General features: G+C 43.9%; 1 protein-coding gene across 3 annotated transcripts in view; it reads left to right on the top strand.

Moving 5' to 3' along the window:
• CNMD (chondromodulin) overlaps positions 1-24,587 on the top strand; it is an 87,624-nt gene that overhangs the window by 12,734 nt on the left and 50,303 nt on the right. For all 3 annotated transcript variants that reach the window (XM_056560463.1, XM_056560462.1, XM_056560461.1), the window contains exon 2: positions 1,969-2,109. In XM_056560463.1, coding sequence (XP_056416438.1) covers positions 1,969-2,109 — 141 coding nt within the window. The remainder of the gene's footprint in view (positions 1-1,968; positions 2,110-24,587) is intronic.

Genomic DNA, 24,587 nt, shown 5'->3' with positions numbered 1-24,587 from the left:
CACGATCTACCCGGCACTGGTATAATAACAATGTATGCACTCAGGACTGCAAGAGAACATTCATATTAACTGAGGGGGGCTATACTAATGAGAGAAAGAAACACAAAAAAGTTTTATTAATACCTTGTTGTTTTTTTCTCTAGTATCCGGTTAATTCTTTTATATATATATATATATATATATATATATATATATATATATATATATTTTTTTTTTATCCAGTAAGTTAACTTAAAAAGACTTCACTGGAAGCCATAGTATGGTGCTGCATACTACAACCACAAGCAAACTCTGCTTGGGATAGTATTTGTTCCTGCAGCCAAAAGTTATATATATATATATATATATATATATATATATATATATATATATATATATACATATATATATATATGTGTGTGTGTGTGTGTGTGTGTGTTCCTGTAATGGGTTTTTACTCTCTAGATCAGTGTTTCCCAAACAGAGTGCCTCCAGCTGTTAGAAAACTACAACTCCCAGTGTGCCTAGGCAGCTGAAGGCTGTCTGAGCATGCTGGGAGTTGTAGTTTTCTAGCAGCTGGAGGCAACCTGGATGAGAAACACTACTCTAGATGAAAAAAATATGTATGTAGTCCTGTCTGGGCATGCTGGGAGTTGTAGTCTTCCAACAGCTGGAGGCACCCTGGTTGAGAAACACCGCATTAGATGCAAAACGCTATATATATATATATTTTTTTTATCCAGTAAGTTAACTTAAAAAGACTTCACTGGAAGCCATAGTATGGTGCTGCATACTACAACCACAAGCAAACTCTGCTTGGGATAGTATTTGTTCCTGCAGCCAAAAGTTATATATATATATATATATATATATATATATATATATATATATATATATACATATATATATATATGTGTGTGTGTGTGTGTGTGTGTGTTCCTGTAATGGGTTTTTACTCTCTAGATCAGTGTTTCCCAAACAGAGTGCCTCCAGCTGTTAGAAAACTACAACTCCCAGTGTGCCTAGGCAGCTGAAGGCTGTCTGAGCATGCTGGGAGTTGTAGTTTTCTAGCAGCTGGAGGCAACCTGGATGAGAAACACTACTCTAGATGAAAAAAATATGTATGTAGTCCTGTCTGGGCATGCTGGGAGTTGTAGTCTTCCAACAGCTGGAGGCACCCTGGTTGAGAAACACCGCATTAGATGCAAAACGCTATATACAGTCCTGTCTGGGCATGCTGAGAGTTGTAGTTGTTCAACAGTTGGAGGAACTCTGGGTGGGAAACACCGCTCTAGATGCAAACCTATGTATAGTCCTGTCTGGACATACTAGGAGTTATTATAGTTTTCCAACAGCTGCAGGCACCCTGGTTGGGAAACACCGCTCTAGATGCAAACTTTGGACAAATAAAAAAAAAAGCCATAAATTTTATGCTTTTCCATAGAATAAAGTGTTTTTGGTAAATGGATAGAGGCTGAAGGCAACCTGGTTGAGAATCACCTCTAAAGATGCAAACCTATATAAAGTCCTCTTTGGGCATGCTGGGAGTTGTAGTTTTCTAACAGCTGGAGGCACCCTGGTTGGGAAACACCGCTGTAGATGCAAACCAGAAAATGTTTTACAGTATGCCTCCATTGGGAAAAGAAGCCATACATTTAATGCTTTTTCATAGAATTTTGTAAGTGTTTTTGATGTTTGTTTTGTTGCTACAATTGTAACAGATACAGGACACAGCAAATATCATGGAGATGATGTAAGAGACTAACATCTGATATATATATATATATATATATATATATATATATATATATATACATATATATATATATATATATATATATACAGTTTGTCAGGCCTACAAATGTCTTCCTATAGGGAAACCAGGGGTATTAAATGACACCGTCCCCTTTTGAGTCAGGTTGTACCTACACACTATAACTAGTACTTTATCAGAATTGTTACTAATACTCATGTCTTATCTGCTTATAGGCTTATACAGCCATCACAGTGAAGCCATCCAACAGTGGCCGTCTACTCCGAATCGGGGCCGTGGTGCTCATCTCTGGTGCTCTTCTTCTTCTCTTTGGAGCAATCGGTGCTTTCTACTTCTGGAAAGTAAATGATAAACATGTAAGTCCTCACAGGTTTGCATGTTAGGTCTAAATATCAAAGTGCAAAATATCAAGCGAGCATCTATACCTTAAAAAGGAGCCTAATGTGTTTACTTTTCCTACTTTTACTCTCTCTGAACCAGGGATGTGCACACATGGGGGGGGGGATTCATCAACCTATATAGAGTACCTTTAAGTGTATTTCCTTGCGCAAAATCTTGCGCAATGTTATTTTCTTCATTCTTTTTGTGCTTTTTTTTTAGTGGAACTTTTTCTAAAGTTGTCACCCTTCAGGTGTACCATAGAGCCCTTTTTCATATAGACATGGATTTCCTTTTAATGCACCTGCCCCATGATGCCCTCACTGATTAGGACCTCCGTGGAGTGATGGGGGTCTCCTACAGCTGACATGACTGCCGGAGGTCCCTTATCTCAGGAATTGTGTTGTATTAAAGGAGTTCTCTAAGCTAAAACTTTTAACCGCCGCTGTGCCTGGGCTATAAAACTATACATAGTAAACTTTCACTTACCTGCCTACGATCCCCCGTTGTTCCGATATCGCCGTCCCGTTCTCCGGTCCCGGTCTCTTCCACTTCCTGCGGGTCGGTTACTTCACTCTGCGCTCAGCCTATCAGCGGCCGCAGCAAAGTCCCGTCGTGGCCGCTGATAAGCTGAGCGCAGACTGAAGTCACCGACCCGCAGGAAGAGGAAGCTGACAGGGACCGGAGCACGGGCGGCGATATCGGAACAATGGGGGATCGTAGGCAGGTAAGTGAAAGTTTATTATGTATAGTTTTACAGCCCAGGCACAGTGGGAGATAAAAGATTTCAGTTGGAGAACTCCTTTAACATATGTAAGGTTTTTACAACCTTTTTTTTTTATAATGAGAAGTGCCCTTTTTTCTACTTGAGCCCCTGCCCCCCAAAATGTTTGTTCACGTCATTGCTCTGAACTGACTTAGAGAATGTGCAGACTGTTCCATGCAGCAGTGACACCTCTCTAATAAATGAGAATGTGATCCCGCATGACTCGAACGACATTCTGCAGGAAATGAATAGGCACTTGACATGCAGAAATGTATTAGGCTATTTTAATATAGAATTAATCTCCCGCTGCATGTGCATGGCGGCACGGGGATGGATGTATGAACCGTGCTGTTATTCACTCTGACAAGATTTTCCATTAGACTTCTTATTTATTCCCGGATTCTTTGAGATGTAGAAATAAATAAAATAAGAATATCTCAGCCTGACTGTTTAACCTGACTACAGATGGCAGGCTTAATTGGCAGCAACATAAATACATAAATTATTAAAATGGATCATTATAGCTTTAGCGTAGAAAGAAGTGTAACTTGTCACAATAATTGGCTTTAGAGGAATAATTAGCCACAAGTAAAATGCTACCGTCTCTTTCTCAGTGTAAAAAATAGCCAGTATTTAAAATGATTTTTTTTTTTACACTAAGTGATTGTGTTGTTTCGTATAAAGTGTTAGAGCCTTTGATATGCCTTCAAGGATATATGCCGGGGTGGCTTTCACTTGCTCTGTTGCTTATGGTCTAGTAGGCTGAGCTGGGGTCAGTGGTGACTGCTCGCAGACAAAAGCCCCTTTATGTCGGACTCAATCAGCTCTTGTATATCGGCCAGTTACTTCCCCCAGCACTACCTCATTCAGCAGCTTGCTATAAATGTAGTTCAGTATTTCTCAACCAGCCAGGATGTGTTTTCATTAACCAGCCAAATTTATGTGCATTTTGTCTTTTGTGCATAGACCTACACTGACACATCTGATAATATCATTTTTTGTTTCTGTTTCTCTATTTTTTCTCTATTTTTTTTTATTTTTGATAATATCATGGAGCATTTGTATTGCCCTCACATAGCTATTTATTAAAAGACATGCATATCCTGACTATAGATGGCACTATCAGAGACCAAAAGGTAAAAAAAAAATAATAACACAATAATGGATGCACTAAATGCACTAAAAACTGTACAGAATGGTTATATAATTACAATGGCATGGGAAGTCATTCATTATAGCCTACACATTCTTTCATATGTTAGGGAGCGGTAGTACACCGCAACAGTACGGTAACTCATTAATACAATCAATTTTACATTTTAGCTTCTTTATTTATCGGATCATTGTTCCACTCGTGTTCAGAGATCGTCACGTCTTTGTTTACGGTGGATAAAGGACACTGTGTATACTTCTAGGGGATAATTTACAAACAACCACAACCAAATAAACTCAATTTACTGACTTCATGTTTACCTGCCACACTTGGTATTTATTTGTTACATTTATCGTCTATAGGTTACATTTTAGGAGGTCACACCTAAGGTCAACATCATCAAGGGACAAGGGACAGTGGGATTTTCTGCACCAAAATTTTTTACTGTGTGCGCTACATTAAAACATCAGCACTGACACAGATTACAGGAACAGGAGCAGGAAAAGATATCTTAAAGATATCACCAAGTAAAGAGGGATTATGTTCTTCCTTGTCTGTGTCCTGAGAGCCCTGTGCATGCTGCGCGCAGCGCTCGCTCCCACCTGCATGATTAACAGGCAGGAAGCGAGAGGTATGCAGAGCAGTGCTCTTGTCCCGCCCCACCAGCACTTCCACAGTTTAGACTTGTGCCAGTCCGGCACAAGTCCAAGGGCTATGCCAGGCCTGCTGAACGTTACCCGAACAGAGAACCCTAGTGGCCACTTTTTCAAAGGTAAATAAATGATGGAAAGATAGTTTTTTTTTTTTTTTTTATGAAGATATACGTCAAATAGGCATAACATTACATAAGGAATAACATAGCAAAAGTTTTACTTGCTACCGCATAGTAAAATGTGACATGTTTTACAAATGTGTCAATGTGCCCCAATATTCCATAATAACTGGGGATTTAATCAAAACTGTGTCAAAAAATGTGTTTTTGACACTTTTTAGACACTTTTTGCAACAAGTGGTGCCTTACTAAAAAAGTGAGGAGGCATGGTTGTTTGAAACTCTGCCACATCCGTAGACTGTCTACTCTACATTTGAACGATCTATTTGTTGGAACACAAAAAAAATTTAACACAAAAAAACTGTGCGCCGAAAGGCGGTGCATGTGTAAGGTCTCCAGTATCCCCTGAGCTTGCTTCTAATACATACCTAGTATTCATTATAATTATAAGTGCTATAAATCACCAGGTATACTGCATAGATCAGGGCTTGAGAATTCCCATTATTTCCTAGTGGTGCTCAGGTTTTTGTCAGCCCTTTTTAATGTGTCTAGCCCTTAAAAAGAAAAAAAACAGTTTAACTTACCTTTACCTCTGTTCTTGCACTGATCCCCCGTTCTGCCCAATTTCGTGGCTCTAGTGTTAAAGGAGGAACAGACGTCAATCAGTGGCCTTGATGCTCTGTACTCGGGAGTATATAGTGTCAGGGCGAGGTTAGTGGTAACTGTAATCTTTACATACATAAACAATGCAAACTGTGATGATTAAAGAGGTACTCCGGTGGAAAACTTTTTTTTTTTAGCAACTGGTGCCAGAAAGTTAAACAGATTTGTAAATTACTTCTATTTAAAAATCTTAATTCTTCCAGTACTTATTAGCTGCTGAATAATACAGAGGAAATTATTTTCTTTTTGGAACACAGAGCTCTCTGCTGACATCATGACCACAGTGCTCTCTGCTGACATCTCTGTCCATTTTAAGAACTGTCCAGAGTAGGAGAAAATCCCCATAGCAAACATATGCTGCTCTGGACAGTTCCTAAAATGGACAGAGATGTCAGCAGAGAGCAGTTGGTCATGGTGTCAGTAGAGAGCACTGTGTTCCAAAAAGAAAATAATTTCTTCTGTAATATTCAGCAGCTAATAAGTACTGGAAGGATTAAGATTTTTTTTATAGAAGTAATTTACAAATCTGTTTAACTTTCTGGCACCAGTTGATTTAAAAAAAAAAAAAAAGTTTGCTATTTAAATTTAACAATGGTGCCTCTCCTCTGAAAAGCTACGCTGGCCAGTTCTGTTCCTGGCTTGATTGTCATCATTCCGGCTAGGGATACATAATCACAAGCCAGCACCAGCAGACTGAACCGAGACCTGCACACCTTGCTTCATTGCTTATGCACCTTTTGGGTTGAATTTGATTGAATGGAGATTCACAGTTTTGGCAATGATCAACATAAAGTAAAGTAAACTGGCCCTAAAAGTAATCATGCGTAGGACCTGGAAGGCTGTAACAAAGGGCAAAGGACGACACTTCAAAAAAGTCTATTAATACACTAATGTGTGGCAGAATAAAGTTCTTCTCAGCAATTGTTCTGCTTCTACAATACAGATAGTTAGTATAACGTCTCTGACTAAACTATTGTCTTTTTTTTCTGTATTTCTCTTTGTTTCTTCATTTAAAAACTAATCTATTAGAAGTAATAGATAATTAGGAACTTAGGAGGATGAGTTAAACAAACACATTGAATAGGCAAATAGTACAAATTGAAGCCATAATACACAATTACTTTTCTATTTCTTTTCATCTGAAAATAAAAATGTATTTCCATTATAGTACTTTGTCTTCAAAATGTTATTATGTTTTCACAAATTGCCTGCAAAGCACAAAAATTGTGGTACAGTATATGTTCATATCTGTGGTGTAAAGTGTATATGGTGTATATCTGTGGTATAAAGTGTATATGGTGTATATCTGTGGTATAAAGTGTATATGGTGTATATCTGTGGTATAAAGTGTATATGTGATGGTTCACATCTCCTCTCACAAGAGAGGCTAACTGCACACACTGAACTTTTATACAGGGATGGGGGAGGGGAGAGAACAAGTGTATACATGTAATTACATATATTAACCTTTTGCTTACAGCCAAACTTGGAACAATCAGTTACACAGCAAAGATATAGGAATACACCATAAAACAGTATAAGGCTTGCTCACACACTGTTTTTGAGCCTCATATTGAGTCGCAAATAGATTAAAGTGCAAAAAAAATAAGACTTAAAAGGAGCCGGGGTATGTGAACATAGCCCAAAAGTACAAAGCACATACACTGGCATTTACTGGCCCCCAGCATAACACCACTAGAATACTATAACTTTATTTATGCCTCTGATATTGTAATTTTACTTTTCAGTGCCATATGGGTTTTATCTGTGCTTAAAGGGTCACAGAGCTTTTACATAAGTTTTTGGCTTTTCCCCATTAGTTCTAGTGAGCCCTCAGAGTCTGAACACATAGACCCTGACCAGTCAAACTTTTAACATGTCCCTGCGGGAATACCAAAATTTTTGTAAACTTAGACGCCTTTTCATTTTAGCTTTGCAACTAATTTTTTTCTAATAACTATGGGGGACATTTATCATTGTTTGCTTTGGTAAGCAAGTTCTTAAGTCAAATTTAATTTTTTTGCTTTAGTTTTGCTTATGTGCTTATTTATCATACTATCACAGGGGGTTAATAAATTTGGAACATATACTTTTGTGAGACTTTTTTGCGACTTTTTAATTTGCTCACGAATAGGAGTTTTGTACTCCAGGTTAGACCCGGAGTAGACTTGCAACTTTTTGTAAAGGATTTGAAACCTTTCTTGCCTAAATGCGACTTTCGCACATCACAAATTTGCTTAGCTAAGGCTGTTTGTAACTTTTTGCTTACTTACAAAAGTCGCACAAAAAAGTGCTTAGGCACATGTGAGACTTTTTGTTCGACTTTTGTAAGCAAAAAAAAAAAGTCTCTAAATACCTTGATCGATGTCCCCCTATAATGTTTTACCTTTTAATGACTAGTGCTCAATTCCCTGAAGGTTATTGTGCCAGCTCCTTTGCACCAGGCAGTGTTGGATCCCCAGTTTGATGGTCTACAGGTTACCGAGCACCAGATGATGTGAAAGACCTGGTAATGTTGGCTGCTGTGGTTCCTCTGATCTCCTATAGAGAGCAATAAGTGTGCTCTCTATAACATGAATATGCCTACTAACTCTACTGAAAGCTCTGGTCCTGCTCTCTTGCAGAGGGATATCACGGCTGCTTGCAGGGGGTGGGATGTTGCTGATAATCAGTAGGAAAATGTGGTAGAGGGGAAAGTTTTTAGGGAGGCTAGTCCTGATCTGGTACATCCCAACAAGGTTGCCGGGTTGGTAGACGAGGATAATCTTAGTTGAGAGTTAGCACTGTGGCAGCAAAACACTGCCTCTAACAGCCATGGGGGTGTTTTCTCCAGTATAGGTGCATTCACACTGAAATCACGCTGAATCTCCAATCGTGGAATTCATCGAGTGAAGATTCAGTCTGGCAGCCTCCACCAAAATACTTTGGCGGTAGGACCCCGCAGCACTGTACCGTCACCATTGATGGCTATGCAGTGCTCACGGAATTCTGCACAAAGAATGAACATGTTCATTCTCTGTGCGGAACGATTTCAGCGGCGGAATTGTCTTGTGGAAGACCCATTTTTTCATTTTTTTGCATTCACTTCCGGGCAGTGCAAGAGAGAGGTGGTACTTGGTAACTTTAATAGCAAATACACTAAGCGATTGTGTGAGCTAGTGAGTGTGTGAAAGTATTCAAGTGGGTGTAAGTATAAAAGTCAGGGGGCTTTAAAATTAAGGCACTTTAAAGAGGTGGAAAACTTTTTATTTTATATCAACTGGTGCGAGAAAGTTAAACAGATTTGTAAATTACTTCTATTAAAAATTCTTAATCCTTCCAGTACTCATAAGCGGCTGTATACTAGAGAGGAAATTCTTTTCTTTTTGGCTTTCTTTTCTGTAACGACCACAGTGCTCTCTGCTGACACCTCTGCCTATGTCAGGAACTGCCCAGCGCAGCACATGTTTGCTATGGGGATTTTCTCCTGCTCTGGACAGTTCCTGACATGGACAGAGGTGTCAGCAGAGAGCACTGTGGTCATGACAGAAAATAAATCCAAAAAGAAAAGAATTTCCTCTGTAGTTTACAGGCGCTAATAAGTACTGGAAGGATTAAGTACTGGAAGGATTAAGTACTGGAAGGAGTAATTAACAAATCTGTTTTACTTTCTGGCACCAGTTGATTTAAAAAAAAAAAAGTTTTCTACGAGAGAGCCCCTTTAAATTCAGGGAGTTTAATTTAAATATTTGCTTCAGTTTTTTACTGTTTATTTTTGCAATCCTCAAAACTAAGATGGCTTCCATGTTTAAAAATGCAGTCCTGTTTACATCTTGCGCAATGTATGCAATCCTTGAACAGCAGTTTGAGGGTGCATATTGGTGTGCGAAATGTGTGCGAGTTGTTCATTTGGAAGCCCAGATCCTGGATCTAGAGGAGCAACTGGCAACACTAAGGCACATTGCCAACTTGGAGAGGAGTCTCCTGCTCACTGAGCAAGCACTCTGTGGAGTAGAGGTGGGGGGAGGATAGTGGGATGGAGGTGCAGGACAGTCATGCAGCTAGTTGGGTTACAGTTAGAAAACAGGGTAGAGGGAAAAGTGTCAGGGAGGCTAATCTTGAACTGGCACTCCCTAACAAGTTTGCCCGGTTGGCAGATGAGGGGGATGCCATTTCAGAGATAGCAGTACTGCAGCAGGACTCTGCCTGTGACCGCTAGGGGGGTGTCTGTTCTAGTAAGGAGGGAGGGAGGAGTGAAGGGCAGGCCAGACAGGTAATAGTAGTGGGGGACTCTATTATTAGGGGGAAAGACAGGGCGATCTGTCACAAAGACCGGGATCGCTGAAAACTGTGTTGTCTTCCTGTCGCTCGAGTTCGGCACATTGTGTATCAGGTTGACAGGTTGCTGAGTGGGGCTGGAGAAGAGCCAGCAGTCATCGTACATATTGGCTCCGATAACAAAGAAAGAGATACGTGGAGTGTCTTTAAAAGAAATCTCTCACCAGTGTCACCTGCACTAACCTGTCGGTACCAACAGGTAGTGCAGGTGACACTGATGACAACGGTACTTTACCTTGTCCCTTTCCGTGCTGTGGATATCCGGTAATATTCTCCATTAGCTTCAGCTCCAGGACCAGCTTGGTGCTTAGTGACGTCATCCCTGCTGCTCTCTGCTGGGTCCCGCTGCTAGAGAACAGCAGAGATGACGTCATTAAGCTCTGCCCATGGCCCAAGCCAGGCCCAGGAGCTGAAGCTAACGGAGAAGATTACTGGAGATCCGCTGCACGGAACGGGACAAGGTAAGTAACGTTGTCATCAGTGTCACCTGCATGTCGGTACCCACAGGTTAGTGGAGGTGACACTGGTGACAGATTTCCTTTAATAATTAATTCAGGGACTTAAATCGCAAGCTTAAGGAAAGGACCTCCAATGTAATATTTTATGAAATATTACCAGTACTAAGAGCCACACCAGAGAGGCAGTGGGAGATTAGGGAGGTAAACAAGTGGCTCAGAAGCTGGTGTAGGAAGGAGGGGTTTGGGTTCATCAAAAACTGGGACGACTTCTCTGTCGGATACCGGCTCTACCATAGGGACAGGCTGCACCTCAATGGGGAGGGTGCAGCTGTGCTCGGGGATTAGATGGCCAGAAGGGTGAAGAAGTGTTTAAACTAGGGACTGAAGGCGAGGGAAACTAGATAGAGGGGTATGATATTGTAGATAGAGAGCTGGGATACATAATAACACTTGGGGTGGAGCGGGGGGAAGGGTTAGAATAGTTAATAGGAATAGGCTTCATACGAAGAAACATACACCTGTGTGCAAATTGCGTGTTGACTAATGCCAGAAGTCTGACCAATAAACCTTGCAAATTAGAGTTGATAATGTCCAAGGAAAATTATGACATAGTGGGAATAACAGAAACTTGGTTGGATGATAGCTATGACTGGATGGTCAGCATACAGGATTATAGTCTATTCAGGAAGGATAGGACAAAACGGAAAGGGGGAGGAGTTTGCCTTTATGTAAAGTCCAGTCTGAAGGCCGCACTGTGGAAAGATAAACAGTGGGGCAAAAAAGTATTTAGACAGCCACCAATTGTGCAAGTTCTCCCACTTAAAAAGATGAGAGAGGCCTGTAATTTTCATCATAGGTATACCTCAACTATGAGAGACAGAATGAGAAAAAATAATCCATAAAATCACATTGTCTGATTTCTAAATAATTTATTTGCAAATTATGGTGAAAAATAAGTATTTGGTCAATAACAAAAGTTTATCTCAATACTTTGTTATATAACATGTACATGAGAAAGAATCGGATTCACCAGGGTACCATATAAAAAAAAGACTCCTTTATTCTTGAATCTTAAAACATCTCGTAGAAACAAGAGGGTGCAGGCAGATGGGGAGTGGAATGCAGAGGACGCGAGTTGCTCGAGACAACGTCGGTTTTGTTCCAGCATGGAACTTCTTCCGGTCTCCTCTGCTCTCTTCTCATCAAAGGTGTTTTAAACAGGTTCATAAAGGGGAGGGACCTTCATCATTACAAGGAACACCTTATGGGCAGTTACAAATTACTTTAAAAACATTCTTATGGCTCACAGAAAAGGGCCAAATTCTGCTCCATCATTCAACCCGGCTGGCCCTAGAGCTCCCGTTCTTAAGATCCATCTGGTTCCATTTGAATTAATCCATTGTCCCTGTCCCGACCATCTTTCTGAACAGGGACATGCTGCAAACCTACACATTTTTATATTTTTGGATCGCCATTATGGATCTCGGTAACGTGTTTAATCAGTTTCAGGACCCCCTTTCCTGTCCTCAGGGAATAAAGGTGCTCCCGAAACCTAGTAAACAACTGACTTTGTTATATACCCTTTGTTGGCAATGACAGAGGTCAAACGTTTTCTGTGAGTTTTCACAAGGTTTTCACACACCGTTGCTGGTATTTTGGCCCTTTCCTCTGGATCCTGGGCTAGTCATGGGGGCAATAATGACTCCGATGCCAAGTTACGGACAACAGTAGCTTTACTGAGTGACAGATGGTACAGTCTATACAGTATAGCTAGGCCCACGGAGGTGACCAGTGACTTCAGAGACCTTAAGGGCTTGCTGTGACTTGCAGGGGTTTTGGACAATTTACTGCAGGCCTCGAAACCTAGTAAACAACTGACTTTGTTATATACCCTTTGTTGGCAATGACAGAGGTCTAACATTTTCTGTGAGTCTTCACAAGGTTTTCACACACCGTTGCTGGTATTTTGGCCCTTTCCTCCATGCAGATCTCCTCTAGAGCAGTGATGGTTTGGGGCTGTCGCTGGGCAACACGGACTTTAACTCCCTCCAAAGGTTTTCTATGGGGTTGAGATCTGAAGACTTGCTAGGCCGCTCAAGGACCTTGAAATTATTCTTACGAAGCCACTCCTTTGTTGCCCGGGTGGTGTGTTTGTGATCATTGTCATGCTGAAAGACCCAGCCATGTTTCATCTTCAATGACCTTGCTATGGAAGGAGGTTTTTACTCAAAATCTCACGATACATTTCCCCATTCATTCTTTCCTTTACATGGATCAGTCGTCCTGGTCCCTTAGCAGAAAAACAGCCCCAAATCATGATGTTTTCACCCCCATTGTTCCCACAGTTGATTTCTTCACACTAAGCTGCTTGCCTATTGCAGATTCAGTCTTCCCAGCCTGGTGCAGGTCTACAATTTTGTTTCTGGTGTCCTTCGACAGCTCTTTGGTCTTGGCCACAGTGGAGTTTGGAGTGTGACTGTTTGAGGTTGTGGACAGGTGTCTTTTATACTGATAACAAGTTGAAACAGGTTCCATTAATACAGGTAACGAGTGGAGGACAGAGGAGACTCTTAAAGAAGAAGTTACAGGTCTGAGAGTCAGAAATTTTGCTTGTTTGTAGGTGACCAAATACTTATTTTCCACCATAATTTGTAAATAAATTCTGTCACGCCCCCTCCCATACACTTGCATAGCGGGGGTGGGGGGTGACGTCACACGGGGGCGGAGTCGTGATGTCATGATGCTCCGGCCCTGTGGTCGCCACCCGGCTGTTTGTGAGCTGGCACCGTGGCGTGCAGCTCAAACAGGTGGGTGGCGAATACAAGATTGCGGGGTCCCCAGCGGCGGAACCCCCGCGGTGAGAAATCTTATCACCGGAGGGGTCAACTCCCAGCATGTACTGATCGCCGAAGGGCATGCTGGGAGATGTAGTTATGCAATAGCTGGAGGTACGCAACTACAACTTCCAGCATGCCGAGACAGCTGATTGCTGTTTGGACATGCTGGGATTTGCAGTTTTGCAACATCTGGAGGGCTACAGTTTTAGAGAATACTGCAAAGTGATCTCCAAACTGTGGTCCTCCAGCTGTTGCAAAACTACAATTCCCAGCATGCCCGGACAGCAAACAGTTGTTTGGGCATGCTAGGAGTTGTAGTTTTGCAAGATCTGGAGGGCTACAGTTTAGGGACCACTATATAGTGGTCTCAAACTGTAGCCCTCCAGCTGTTGCAAAACTACATATTCCAGCATGCCCAAACAGCTGTCTGGGCATGCTGGGGGTTGTAGTTTCGCAACATCTGGAGGGCTACAGTTAGAGACCACTGTATAATGGTCTCAAACTGCACCCTCCAGATATTGCTAGGCAACTCCCCGGCTTCCGTCGGATCCAGCCGCACGTCATCGCCGCCCGCCGATCTCTGTCGCCCGCAGAGTCTAGACCACCAATAGTAGGGATAGGAGGGGTGGCACCCATGCCACCTCACTCCTATTGCTTTAGGGGGATCCTGTGTGTCTTAGACACCCGCGATCCCCCTTACATTCCGGGTCACTATAGACCCGTAACAACCCGGAATCGCGCAAATCACAAGTGTGAATTCACTTGCGATTTGCCGCGATCGCCGACATGGGGGGGTCTGATGACCCCCCTGGGCATTTGCACGGGATGCCTGCTGAATGATTTCAGCAGGCATCCCGGCCCGATCTCCGCCCAACGCACGGTGGGAACCGGAACTGCCCATGACGTAACTGTACGTCATGGGTCCTTAAGACCCAGGGTGTCGGGACGTAACATTACGTCATGGGTCCTGAACGGGTTAAATGGGAATGCCAGGAATTTTTTTTTTTTTTTTTATATGACTATGCTACAGGGGCTGTAAAGTTAGTGTAGTTCATAATATAGTGTCTGGACCTGTGTGCGACGGTGGTCTCGCAATTCTTCTGTGATTTTCACCCCAAATTTTTCTTTAACAGCATACAAAATTACTCAGGTCTCAGGTTTTCCCAGGTTGCGGTGCGGCAGGGACATGACATTACTAGTCAGGTGTGCAAAGAGAGCCTGTCCTGCTTCAATGGGTGGAATGACTGCTGGGTGGGAGAGAGATCAATCTGCAACTAATTGCATTTTTGTAACAGCTGTATGTGTGGTAGAGGGTGTGATGCGGGGCAGATGGCATTAACCTCTTGTATTCGTGACGCCAGGGCATGGTTTATCCTCAATACCACCCGAAGGTATACCACTGGATCCTGGATCATGGGGGCAATAATGACTCCGATGCCAAGTTACGGACAACAGTAGCTTTACTGAGTGACAGATGGTACAGTCTATACAGTATAGCCAGGCCCACGGAGGTGACCAGTGACTTCAGAGACCTTAAGGGCTTGCTGTGACTTGCAGTGGTTTTGGTCAATTTAGTGCAGGCCACGTTGACTTGATAATAGATGACAGTGACTGACTTGACTGGGGACAGACTAAGCTGTGACTTTAGCTTACTTGTAGACTTGAAGCTTGTGGCTGCAGACTTGACTTGAGGCCACCTATGACTCCAGACACACTCGTAGGCTCGACTGAACATCAGCAAAGACTCAGGAACTAAGAGAGAGAATAAACTCCTCCCAGGGCTTTTATGGGGGAAACTCTGGTGGGGTCCCATTGGTCACCCTTAAGTGACCTGGTCACTGATACCCCCTGGGTAAAAATCACATGACAACTCACATGACAACTGGTGATCACATGTTAACCTTTCTTAAGGATACAACATTCTTATATACATAACATATGGGCTAATATACAATTACAACAGATGCAGGGGGGCCCAGGGGACACTGCAGGGAGGCTGCAGGACAGGGCAGCAAGGGTACGGGGTAACAACTCTGGGCCACACAAACTGTACTGGGCCACACAAACTCCCCCTTCTTACACACAGCTGTCCTTGGCGCCCAGTCCTGGATGGTAGACGACTGGGAGTGGCCACTGGAGCCTAGACTGACAGTTCCTGGGGCATTATTGTCAAATGTCCTTCACAGGTCTGAATATAAGAAACTGAGACGGGTCCATGTAGCATTTTTGTGAAAATGTCCATACATGTTCCTTTCAATAACGGGGCATAAACATGTGGGATTCATTACCCTTATAACTACATTTTTATCACATTTAATATATTTAAGTCGAATCAGGCTGCCTGAGGCTCTCTACCTGATGCCTTAGCTGTTGGGGCATCGGCACTAACCACTTCTCCCCAGAACTCTATACATGTTTTTATATAACATACCAGTGTTACCTTTATATTCAGCAACTCTGTCGCTCTACGTGCTTTATTTAGATTACCCTGTACACAAGGACAGAAAAAATGTTAGGTGAATTATGGACTTGAAATGTACGTTAGATACAGTATAGACATTTGACTAGCTTATACAACACATTATGTAAGCTAACTGAATTAGACTGTTTTATACTGACAACTTTGTACACAGCACTACCATTATTTCTTATACCTAGCTGGTAGTTGTCCTTGCGTCGACCTTTGGGATCTGCACAACACCACCTCTGGAGAATCTGAAAATCTTGAGATTTCTGGAGCTCCTGGGACTTCTGGAGCTGCGGCTGTCTCTCCCTCAGCAAACTCGGGAGCTGGTATTAGTTCAGGATTGGCTGGACTCAGAGTCGCTGGTAGCTGTGCTGGAGAGTCTGGTGACAGGGTTGGTATTCTGGAGACCGGTGTATAGGCTGGAGCCAACGGTAACAAGACTGGGACTGGACTGAAGACTAATATTGGTTGAACCAGCCCCGAGGTTGGTGAGACATAGAAGATCGTAAGCTGATATGGAAAAAATATGGGGAAATCCATAGAAGGGCGGATTCCCTCGCCCGGGACATACTCTTTCGCAGGCCTAACAGCTGGAGGAGGCAGCGCTGGGAGCATTGGTAGATCTTCTTTGAGACATAACTTGATTAGATTCCGGTGAATTAGTTTTGGCTCATACCCAGGTTTTTGCACTTCGTAGACATCAGACTCAGGATAGGGTATGGCCATCACCATGTACGGTTCTGTCTCCCAGATAGAATCTAGCTTGCTGGTCTTTGCAAACTTCCATAGCCAGAATTTATCGCCCAATTGAAGTGGTTTGGCGGAGGCATGAGCGTTATAGTCCTCTTGTTGTCTCTAGACATAAGTGAGCAAAGAAACAGAAGGAGCGGCAGCACCACTTAGATATTATATGATCACAGACTGCTAGGACAACTTGCAACTGACCCAGTTCCCGGTGTGGGGTGCAGAATTGGAGTCACAGTGAGAAATGTACACATGGAGAAGAAAAAGATTTCGCACTCGCCGGTCCGGGAAACCAAATTGCAACTTTATTCAGGAACCATAACATCAGCAAGCAAGATGTGAACAGCGTTTCAAAGTAGCTTGAGGTCAGGTGAGTGGGCGAGTGGATCACAGGTGTTGGGCGTGTGCAGTAGGGCAACGAATCGTTTCACGTCATAGGCGACACTTCATCCGGCCGGTGTCACTTCATCCGTACATTTCTCTTGTTGTCTCTGTTGAGCCTCGCCCATCTTTTTGTTGACAATTTCTTTGGCTTCTTGGATCCTTCTCTGGTGGTCAGAGACCCATTCTTGGGAGGGTCAATGTCGCATGTCGCCCCATCATCAAGTAGAAAGGGGTATACCCCATAGAACAATGGACTGGGTTGTTATATATCTCCAGTAATTCGGGCAGCAGTCAGGGACACTCTTCTTGTCTTGACTCAGAGGCTGCTCGCAACATGTGGATAAAGACTTGATTGATGCGCTCACAGTAGGGATGGTAAGCAGTAGTCCGAAGTTTCTTACAGGCATGGAATTGACATAACTCTTGGAAGAGTTGGGCCTCGAAGGCCATTCCTCGGTCCATTAGGACAGACTCTGGACAAATAAGGGTTTGCACCCAATTGGGCCACTGTCTCGGCTATGAGATCTTTGACGGATACAATGACAACCCATTTGTAGTAGGGATCCACCATGGTGAGAGCATAAGTATACCTGGACCGGGTAGGAGAGAATTTGATGTGGTCTAGCACGACCAACTGGTTGGGCCTTTCACGCTGGATGGAATGAAGGGGTGCTCTTGCGTCCTTGTGCACATTCTTGGTGACGTTACAGACTGCATATTCACTGCACCGTTTCTCAATGTCACTCCGCATTCTGATCCAATAGAATCTTCGCCTGACAGTAGCTTCGGTCTTATAGACTCCAAAGTGTCCTGACTGGTCATGGTATGCGTTGAGAACCAACGCCACGTCTCTCCGGGGAACCAGAATCTGATGAAGTTGATCACCAGAGACCAGATTCAAAGAATTTCGGTACAACAGTCCTTTGTGCACAAACAGTCGTTTCCTCTGTCGCCACATACGTTTCAACTCGTAGTCACACTGGGCCTGGCGTAGATGGGTTGGCACCTTTTTCGCCAGAAGGTAGTCCAACAGATACCCTATGACTCGACTATTGTCTTGAAGAGTCTTCCAGGTCTATAGGGCTTCCTTAACTTTTTTGGACCTGGGTTCACCATCCATGAGGGCAGTTGCAACATTCTGGTTCACGAACCGCTGATAAAGTGGGGGCATCTCCGTGTCTTCCCACACGTTTTCAACAGGTGGTTCTTCGCCGGGGGTCATCCGAGACAGTACATCGGAATTGATATTTGACTTTCCGCTTCTGTACTTGATGGTGAAACTGTAATTGGCTAGTCTTGATGCCCATCGCTGTTCAATAGCACCCAACTTGGCAGTGTTCAGGTGGGCCAATGGGTTATTGTCCATGTACACAGTAAATAGCGTGGCAGCCAAATAGTCTTTGGATTTTTCAGTCACGGCCCACACCAGGGCGAGAAGTTCCAACTTGAATGAGCTGTAATTGGCATTGTTCTTCTCTGCTCCTTGCAGGTTGTGACTGGTATAGGCAATTACTTGCTCTTTTCCTTCCTGGACTTGGGACAGGAAAGCTCCCAGACCCTCGAAACTGGCATCAGTATACAGCCGGAAGGGCTGACTGTAGTCTGTATACACTAAGATGGATGGCTTCGTCAGCAGACGTTTAAGAGCTCAGAACACAAAAGCAGTCTCTTGCTCTTTGGCCCATTCAATAGGTAGTCTTCCATTGTAGTTCTTCTTCGCCGTACCCCGTAAGAGAGCTGTGAGGGGTTCTGCAATCTGAGCAAAGTGGGGAATGAAGCGGCAGTAGTAGCCAGAAATTCCAGAAGGCTTCTGACATCTTTCACCGTGTGCAGGGTAGGCCAGTTCTTGACAGTTTACATCTTTTCAGGTTTGGGCTGGACCCCTTATGCACTGACAACATGACCCAAGTAATGGACCTTAAGGCTTGAGCAGGTGACACTTGGATGGTTAAATCTTTAATCCATGCTTGATTAAGACTTGGAAGACGTCTGACAGATGACTGAGGTGTTCCTGGTAGGACTTGGAATACACAATGATATCGTCCAGGTACAATAGGACACTGAAAATTCAGATGGCCCAGGCACCTTTCCATCAGACGCTGGAACATAGCAGGGGCATTGCACAGCCCAAACGGCATACTTTTAAACTCGAACAGTCCCATGGGTGTCACAAAGGCGGTCTTCTCCTGATCCTCCATGGGCACTTGCCAATATCCGCTGGTTAAGTCCAGGGTGGAGAAGTAAGCAGCCGAACCGAGGGCTGTGAGTGACTTCTCGATCCTTGGCAAAGGATAAGTGTCTTTATGTGTGACATTGTTCAGTTTCCTGTAATCAACACAGAAGTGGATGGTTCCGTCTTCTTGACCAGGACAAGTGGCGCCACCCAGGTTCTCTGACTTTCTTGAATAACGTCTGCCTCTTTCATGTCAGCCAGCATTTTCTTTACAGTCTGATACATGCCTGGTGCATGTCTTTCCTTGATATTCAGTGCTGGATCATTGAAGTATGCCCAAATACTTTGTGGGGTGCTTGCTGAAAGCCTCATGGTACCTTTTGGTGACATTGATGATTCCATTGACTTGGTCCCTTGCGGTAGTGTCGTCTCCAACCTGGAGTTGCGTTCACCAGGGCCCTGGAAGGCTCACACCGGATCCTTCGGCCACTTGAGCTGCACGCTGTCGAGCCACCATGTCCTTCGATTCTAGGAGGTACAGCTCTGCTACAGGAGTGTATTTAGACAAGACAGTAGCAGAATCAGACAGGTTTGCTAACCGCACCAGGACTCTCCCATTGGAGACAGTGACAAGGCTTCTCGCAGATCAAACATGATCTTCCAATTGCATAGGTTCCAGCAGGGCGTGATTGTCCCTATTCTTGAGTCTTGGACGTGCACGACATCAGATGATGGTCTCCGTGTTGGGTTGTAAGGTCACTGACTGACCTGATGTCTTGAACTCATACTCTGCAGATTTCACCTTGCTTGTTGGCAAACTTCTGCTCCACCTGTAGAACTTTCAAGAGGTGCTGCGCAGCTGACTTGCAGGGGACAGATGGGGAGGAGAGGCATGCAATGCATCTAATATTTCAGCAAAACAATTATTCATAATGTTCATTCCCAATATAAACTCGGCAGACCCCTTATCTTTCACATTACTTACAATCACTCCCTGCCCAGTAAGTACATGCTTTCCCAACTGAATAGTTGGCTCCCAGTATCCATGTCTGGAGACTGGTTGACCATTACCCGCGACTACTCGGAAGTTAACATCATCAGGCTCACACAATAAACTATCATCCCAATGCTGATAGAAAACACTTTTAGGTATAGTACTGTAGACACTTGTGACCATGTATCTATCAACGCCTCCAACGATACACCTTCTACAACAATTTTTACATAGGGGCAGGAGGCGACATAAAGTGAGAGTCCTGACATAGGTCGTTCGGGGATTGGACCCGATGACTGTTTCCCTGAGAGCCGGTCCTCGACCTAAGGGGAAATCTGATTAAATCCCAGCACTGCATTTTCCAATGTCCTGACTTATTACAGTAAGTGCAAAAGGGTCTTTGAGTCCCCAAGGGTCTATTGGGCGGAGGATTGCAGTAATTGTATTTGCGGGGAGCAGGGGCAGGTTTTCTAGGCAGGGAAGGTTCATGGTCAGGCAGAGTGGCCGGGTGGCAAACTCCTTCACAGCCTTAGTCAGTAGTTCAATATCCAGCCTAACACTCGGTAAATCTGTGGCGGCGGTGGCTGGCAAAGTAGAGGACACTCGAGCGAGGGCTGGTGACGGTGGTGGTATAGGTCTGGCTACCGCCCCTTATGGCTCTTGAATGGCTGTAAGAGGTGTACAAACTTCCTCTAACTCAGTCCCGGACTCAATCGCTTGGATAGCCAGTCTTTTGAAAGTGGGGAATGACATGTTGGGGTTTTGGACCACTAACATTCTCATCTGGGCTTTGTCCCACTTATGAGCCCCATCAATAAATCTGTCCATTAACACCTTGTTGCTCTGCTCAGGACTTATACCATCTGATTTTTGGACAGTCTCTAGGGCATTCTGTAGGGCTACATCATATGCTGTCAAGGTCTCACCTGGCTTTTGTCACCGTTCATACAGCCGGAGACGTACTTCTGATTCGGAGAATGGGACTCAAATACCTGGTACAGTCCTTCAAAGAGCTACTCTACAGTCGCCTTCTCGGAGGCAGGCCAGATGCGTACTTCCTCTGACGCTGATCCCTGTAGTTGTCCTGTGAAAAATTGCACCTGTTGGTTAGGAGGGAAAGAGTAAAAGACAAACAAACTCTGGATCCTCTCTTTGAAATCCCTCAAGGTGAAGGGGTCTCCATTGTAGGTAGGGAGGACCAGGGTTCCCCATGAATACCGATGCAGATGCTGGAACACCAGGACTGTTGATGTTGATTGCAGGCAGGGCGGGCAAGGTCCTGACTGTTGGGACAGGTGATGACCTCGCTGCTGGAGATGAAGGGGCACTGCCGCCTGGTTGATCTGGATGATTGAGTGTGCTGTTGCTTTAAGAGAAATAAGGTGCATTCCCCTTTAAGATGCTTGCTGAAGCACTGCAGCGGCTTTGACTTGACTAATGGGAGTAATGTAATGGATGCTCCCCCTCTATTTTGCAGGCACCCGGTTGTGAATAATCTTGCGACCAGACTTGCGGGAACTATACTGCGGGTTTATACTGGGTATAGACTTGCGGGTTTATACTGACAGCTGCTGGCACCGGAGACTTAATACTGACAATCGTTGGTGTTTGCACAATCTGCGCTGCAGCGGGTGCTTGACAGATAGCAGAGATGAGCGCAGCAGCCAGAGCTTTCAATATGGCAGCGCCCAGGGAACTTCCAGTTTTGGTCCGGTCAGCTAAATCTTCCCCTGTGCAAGGCAGGGCAGCTCTTTGGTTCCTCCTCACTGTACTCAAGAGGTCTCACCGCTGGGGACTGACGGGGCAGAGCTGCAGACTCTCTGCTTTTCACAATGGCAAATAACAGTCCTTTATTCTCCTCCCCCTGTATTTCACAAGCGCCTTGGGTAAAACACTTTCTGCTGACACTTTCAGCAGTCCCGTACACTTTCTGGTGCAAATTTCATTCACATCGGCATGCGATTTTCTGACAATACTGGACACAGTTCAGACTGGGGGAGGACGGAAAAAGTTGTGGTAGAGGGTGTGATGCGGGGCAGATGGAATTACCCTAGGGGCAGATGGCATTAACCCCTTGTATTCGTGATGCCAGGGTGTGGTTTATCCTCAATACCACCCGAAGGTATACCACTGGATCCTGGGCTAGGCACGGGGTCAGTAATGACTCCGACGCCAAATTACGGACAACAGTAGCTTTACTGAGTGACAGATGTTACAGTTTCTACAGTTCAACCAGGCCAACGGAGGTGACCATTGACTTTAGAGATCTTAAAGGGGTATTCCAGGCCAAAACTTTTTTTTATATATCAACTGGCTCCGGAAAGATTTGTAAATTACTTCTATTGTATTACTTCAGATTTGTAAATTACTTCTATTAAAAAATCTTAATCCTTCCAATAGTTATTAGCTTCTGAAGTTGAGTTGCTGTTTTCTGTCTAACTGCTTTCTGATGACTCACGTCCCGGGAGCTGTCCAGCTCCTATGGGGATATTCTCCCATCATGCACAGCTCCCGGGACGTGACATCATCATTGAGCCGTTAGACAGAAAACTTCAGAAGCTAATAACTGTTGGAAGGATTAGGATTTTTAAATAGAAGTAATTTAAAAATCTGTTTAACTTTCCGGAGCCAGTTGATATATTAAAAAAGGTTTTGCCTGGAATACTCCTTTAAGGGCTTGCTGGGACTTGCAGTGGTTTTGGACAATTTAGTTCAGGCCACGTTGACTTGACAGTGACTTGACTGGGGACAGACTAAGCTGTGACTTTAGCTTACTTGTAGCTTGTGGCTGCAAACTTGACTTGAGGCCTCCTATGACTCCAGGCTCGACTGTACCTCAGCAAAGACTCAAGAACTAAGAGAGAGAAGAGACTCCTCCCAGGGCTTTTATGGGGAAGACTCTGGTTGGGTCCCATTGGTCACTCTTAAGTCACCTGGTCACTGATACCTCCTGTGTAACAATTACATGACTACTCACAGGACCACTGGTGATCACATGTTAACCTTTCTTAACCCCTTAAAGGGGTAGTCCAGTGGTGAAAAACTTATCCCCTATCCTAAGGATAGGGGATAAGTTTGAGATCGCGGGGGGTCCGACCGCTGGGGCCCCCTGCGATCTCTCTGTACGGGGCCCCGGCTCTCCGCCGAGATAGCGGGTGTCGACCCCCGCACGAGGCGGCGGCCGACACGCCCCCTCAATACATCTCTATGGCAGAGCCGGAGATTGCCGAAGGCAGCGCTTCGGCTCTGCCATAGAGTTGTATTGAGGGGGCGTGTCGGCCGCCGCCTCGTGCGGAGGTCGACACGCCCCCTTCCAGCGGGCTGTCGGGGCTCCGTACAGGAGATCGCGGGGGGCCCCAGGGGTCGGACCCCCCGCGATCTGCAACTTATCCCCTATCCTTAGGATAGGGGATAAGTTGCTCACCACTGAATCACCACTGGACTACTCCTTTAAGGATGCAGGGTTTTTCCGTTTTTGCATTTAAATTTTTTCCTCATCACCTTCTAAAAATCATAACGCTTTAAATTTTGCACATAAAATTCCATATGATGGATTATTTTTTTGCGTCACCAATTCTACTTTGCAGTGACATTAGTCATTTTACCAAAAAATCCACGGCGAAACGGAAAAAAAATTCATTGTGCGACAAAATTTAAGAAAAAATGTCATTTTGTAACTTTTGGGGGGCTTCCGTTTCTACGCAGTGCATTTTTCGGTAAAAATAACACCTTATCTTTATTATGTAGGTCCATACAGTTAAAATGATACCCTACTTATATAGGTTGGTTATTGTCGTACTTAGGAAAAAAATCATAACGACATGCAGGAAAATTTATATGTTAAAAATTCTCATCTTCTAATCCCTATAACTTTTTATTTTTCCGCGTAAGGGCCGGTATGAGCACTGATTTTTTGCGCTGTGTTCTGAAGTTTTTATTGGTACCATTTTTGTATTGATCGGGCTTTTTATAAATTTTTTCATGATATAAAAAGTGACCAAAAATTCACTATTTTGGACTTTGGAATTTTTTTGCACGTACGCCATTGACCGTGCGGTTTAATTAACAATATTTTTTTATAGTTCGGACATTTACGCATGCTGCGATACCACATATGTTTATTTTTATTTTTATTTACACAGTTTTTTTTATGAGAAAAGGGGGGGATTCAAACTTTTATTAGGGAAGGGGTTAAATTACCTTTTGTTAACTTTTTTTTCCACTTTTTTTTTGCAGTGTTATAGCTCCCATACGGGGCTATAACACTGCACACACTGATCTCTTACCCTAATCCCTGCAAAGCCATAGATTTGCATGGATCAGCGAGATAGGGGCTCGATTGCTCAAGCCTGTAGCTCAGTGAAAATATTCATAGGCCCCTATTAATCAATAGTGGCCAAATGAGTGTCATTTTGACCTCTGCTTAGGTAATATATGTTGGGGCTACACTTTTGCTGTACAAAATAGTGCGGGAGGCTATGCTTTTCAATAGAGAAAACCCAGTAGAAGCATAAACTGCACCATATTCCATTTACAGTGGTAGCATATGGGTGACAGATGTGACTGTCTGCCGTGTACCATATTAGTTGAATTGTGTACATTGGGGAATCTCCTGGGGGGAGATTTATCAAAACCTGTCCAAAGGAAAAGATCACTTCTTAAATTTTTGACAAGGCCTCTGAAAAATGAAAGAAGTGATCTGATTGGTTGCTATGGGCAACTCAGTAA

Source organism: Hyla sarda, chromosome 2 (assembly GCF_029499605.1).
Source record: "Hyla sarda isolate aHylSar1 chromosome 2, aHylSar1.hap1, whole genome shotgun sequence".
NCBI classification, from domain to species: domain Eukaryota; kingdom Metazoa; phylum Chordata; class Amphibia; order Anura; family Hylidae; genus Hyla; species Hyla sarda.
The sequence above is the reverse complement of the archived record's forward strand: the minus strand, read 5'-3'. Positions and strand labels throughout refer to the sequence as shown.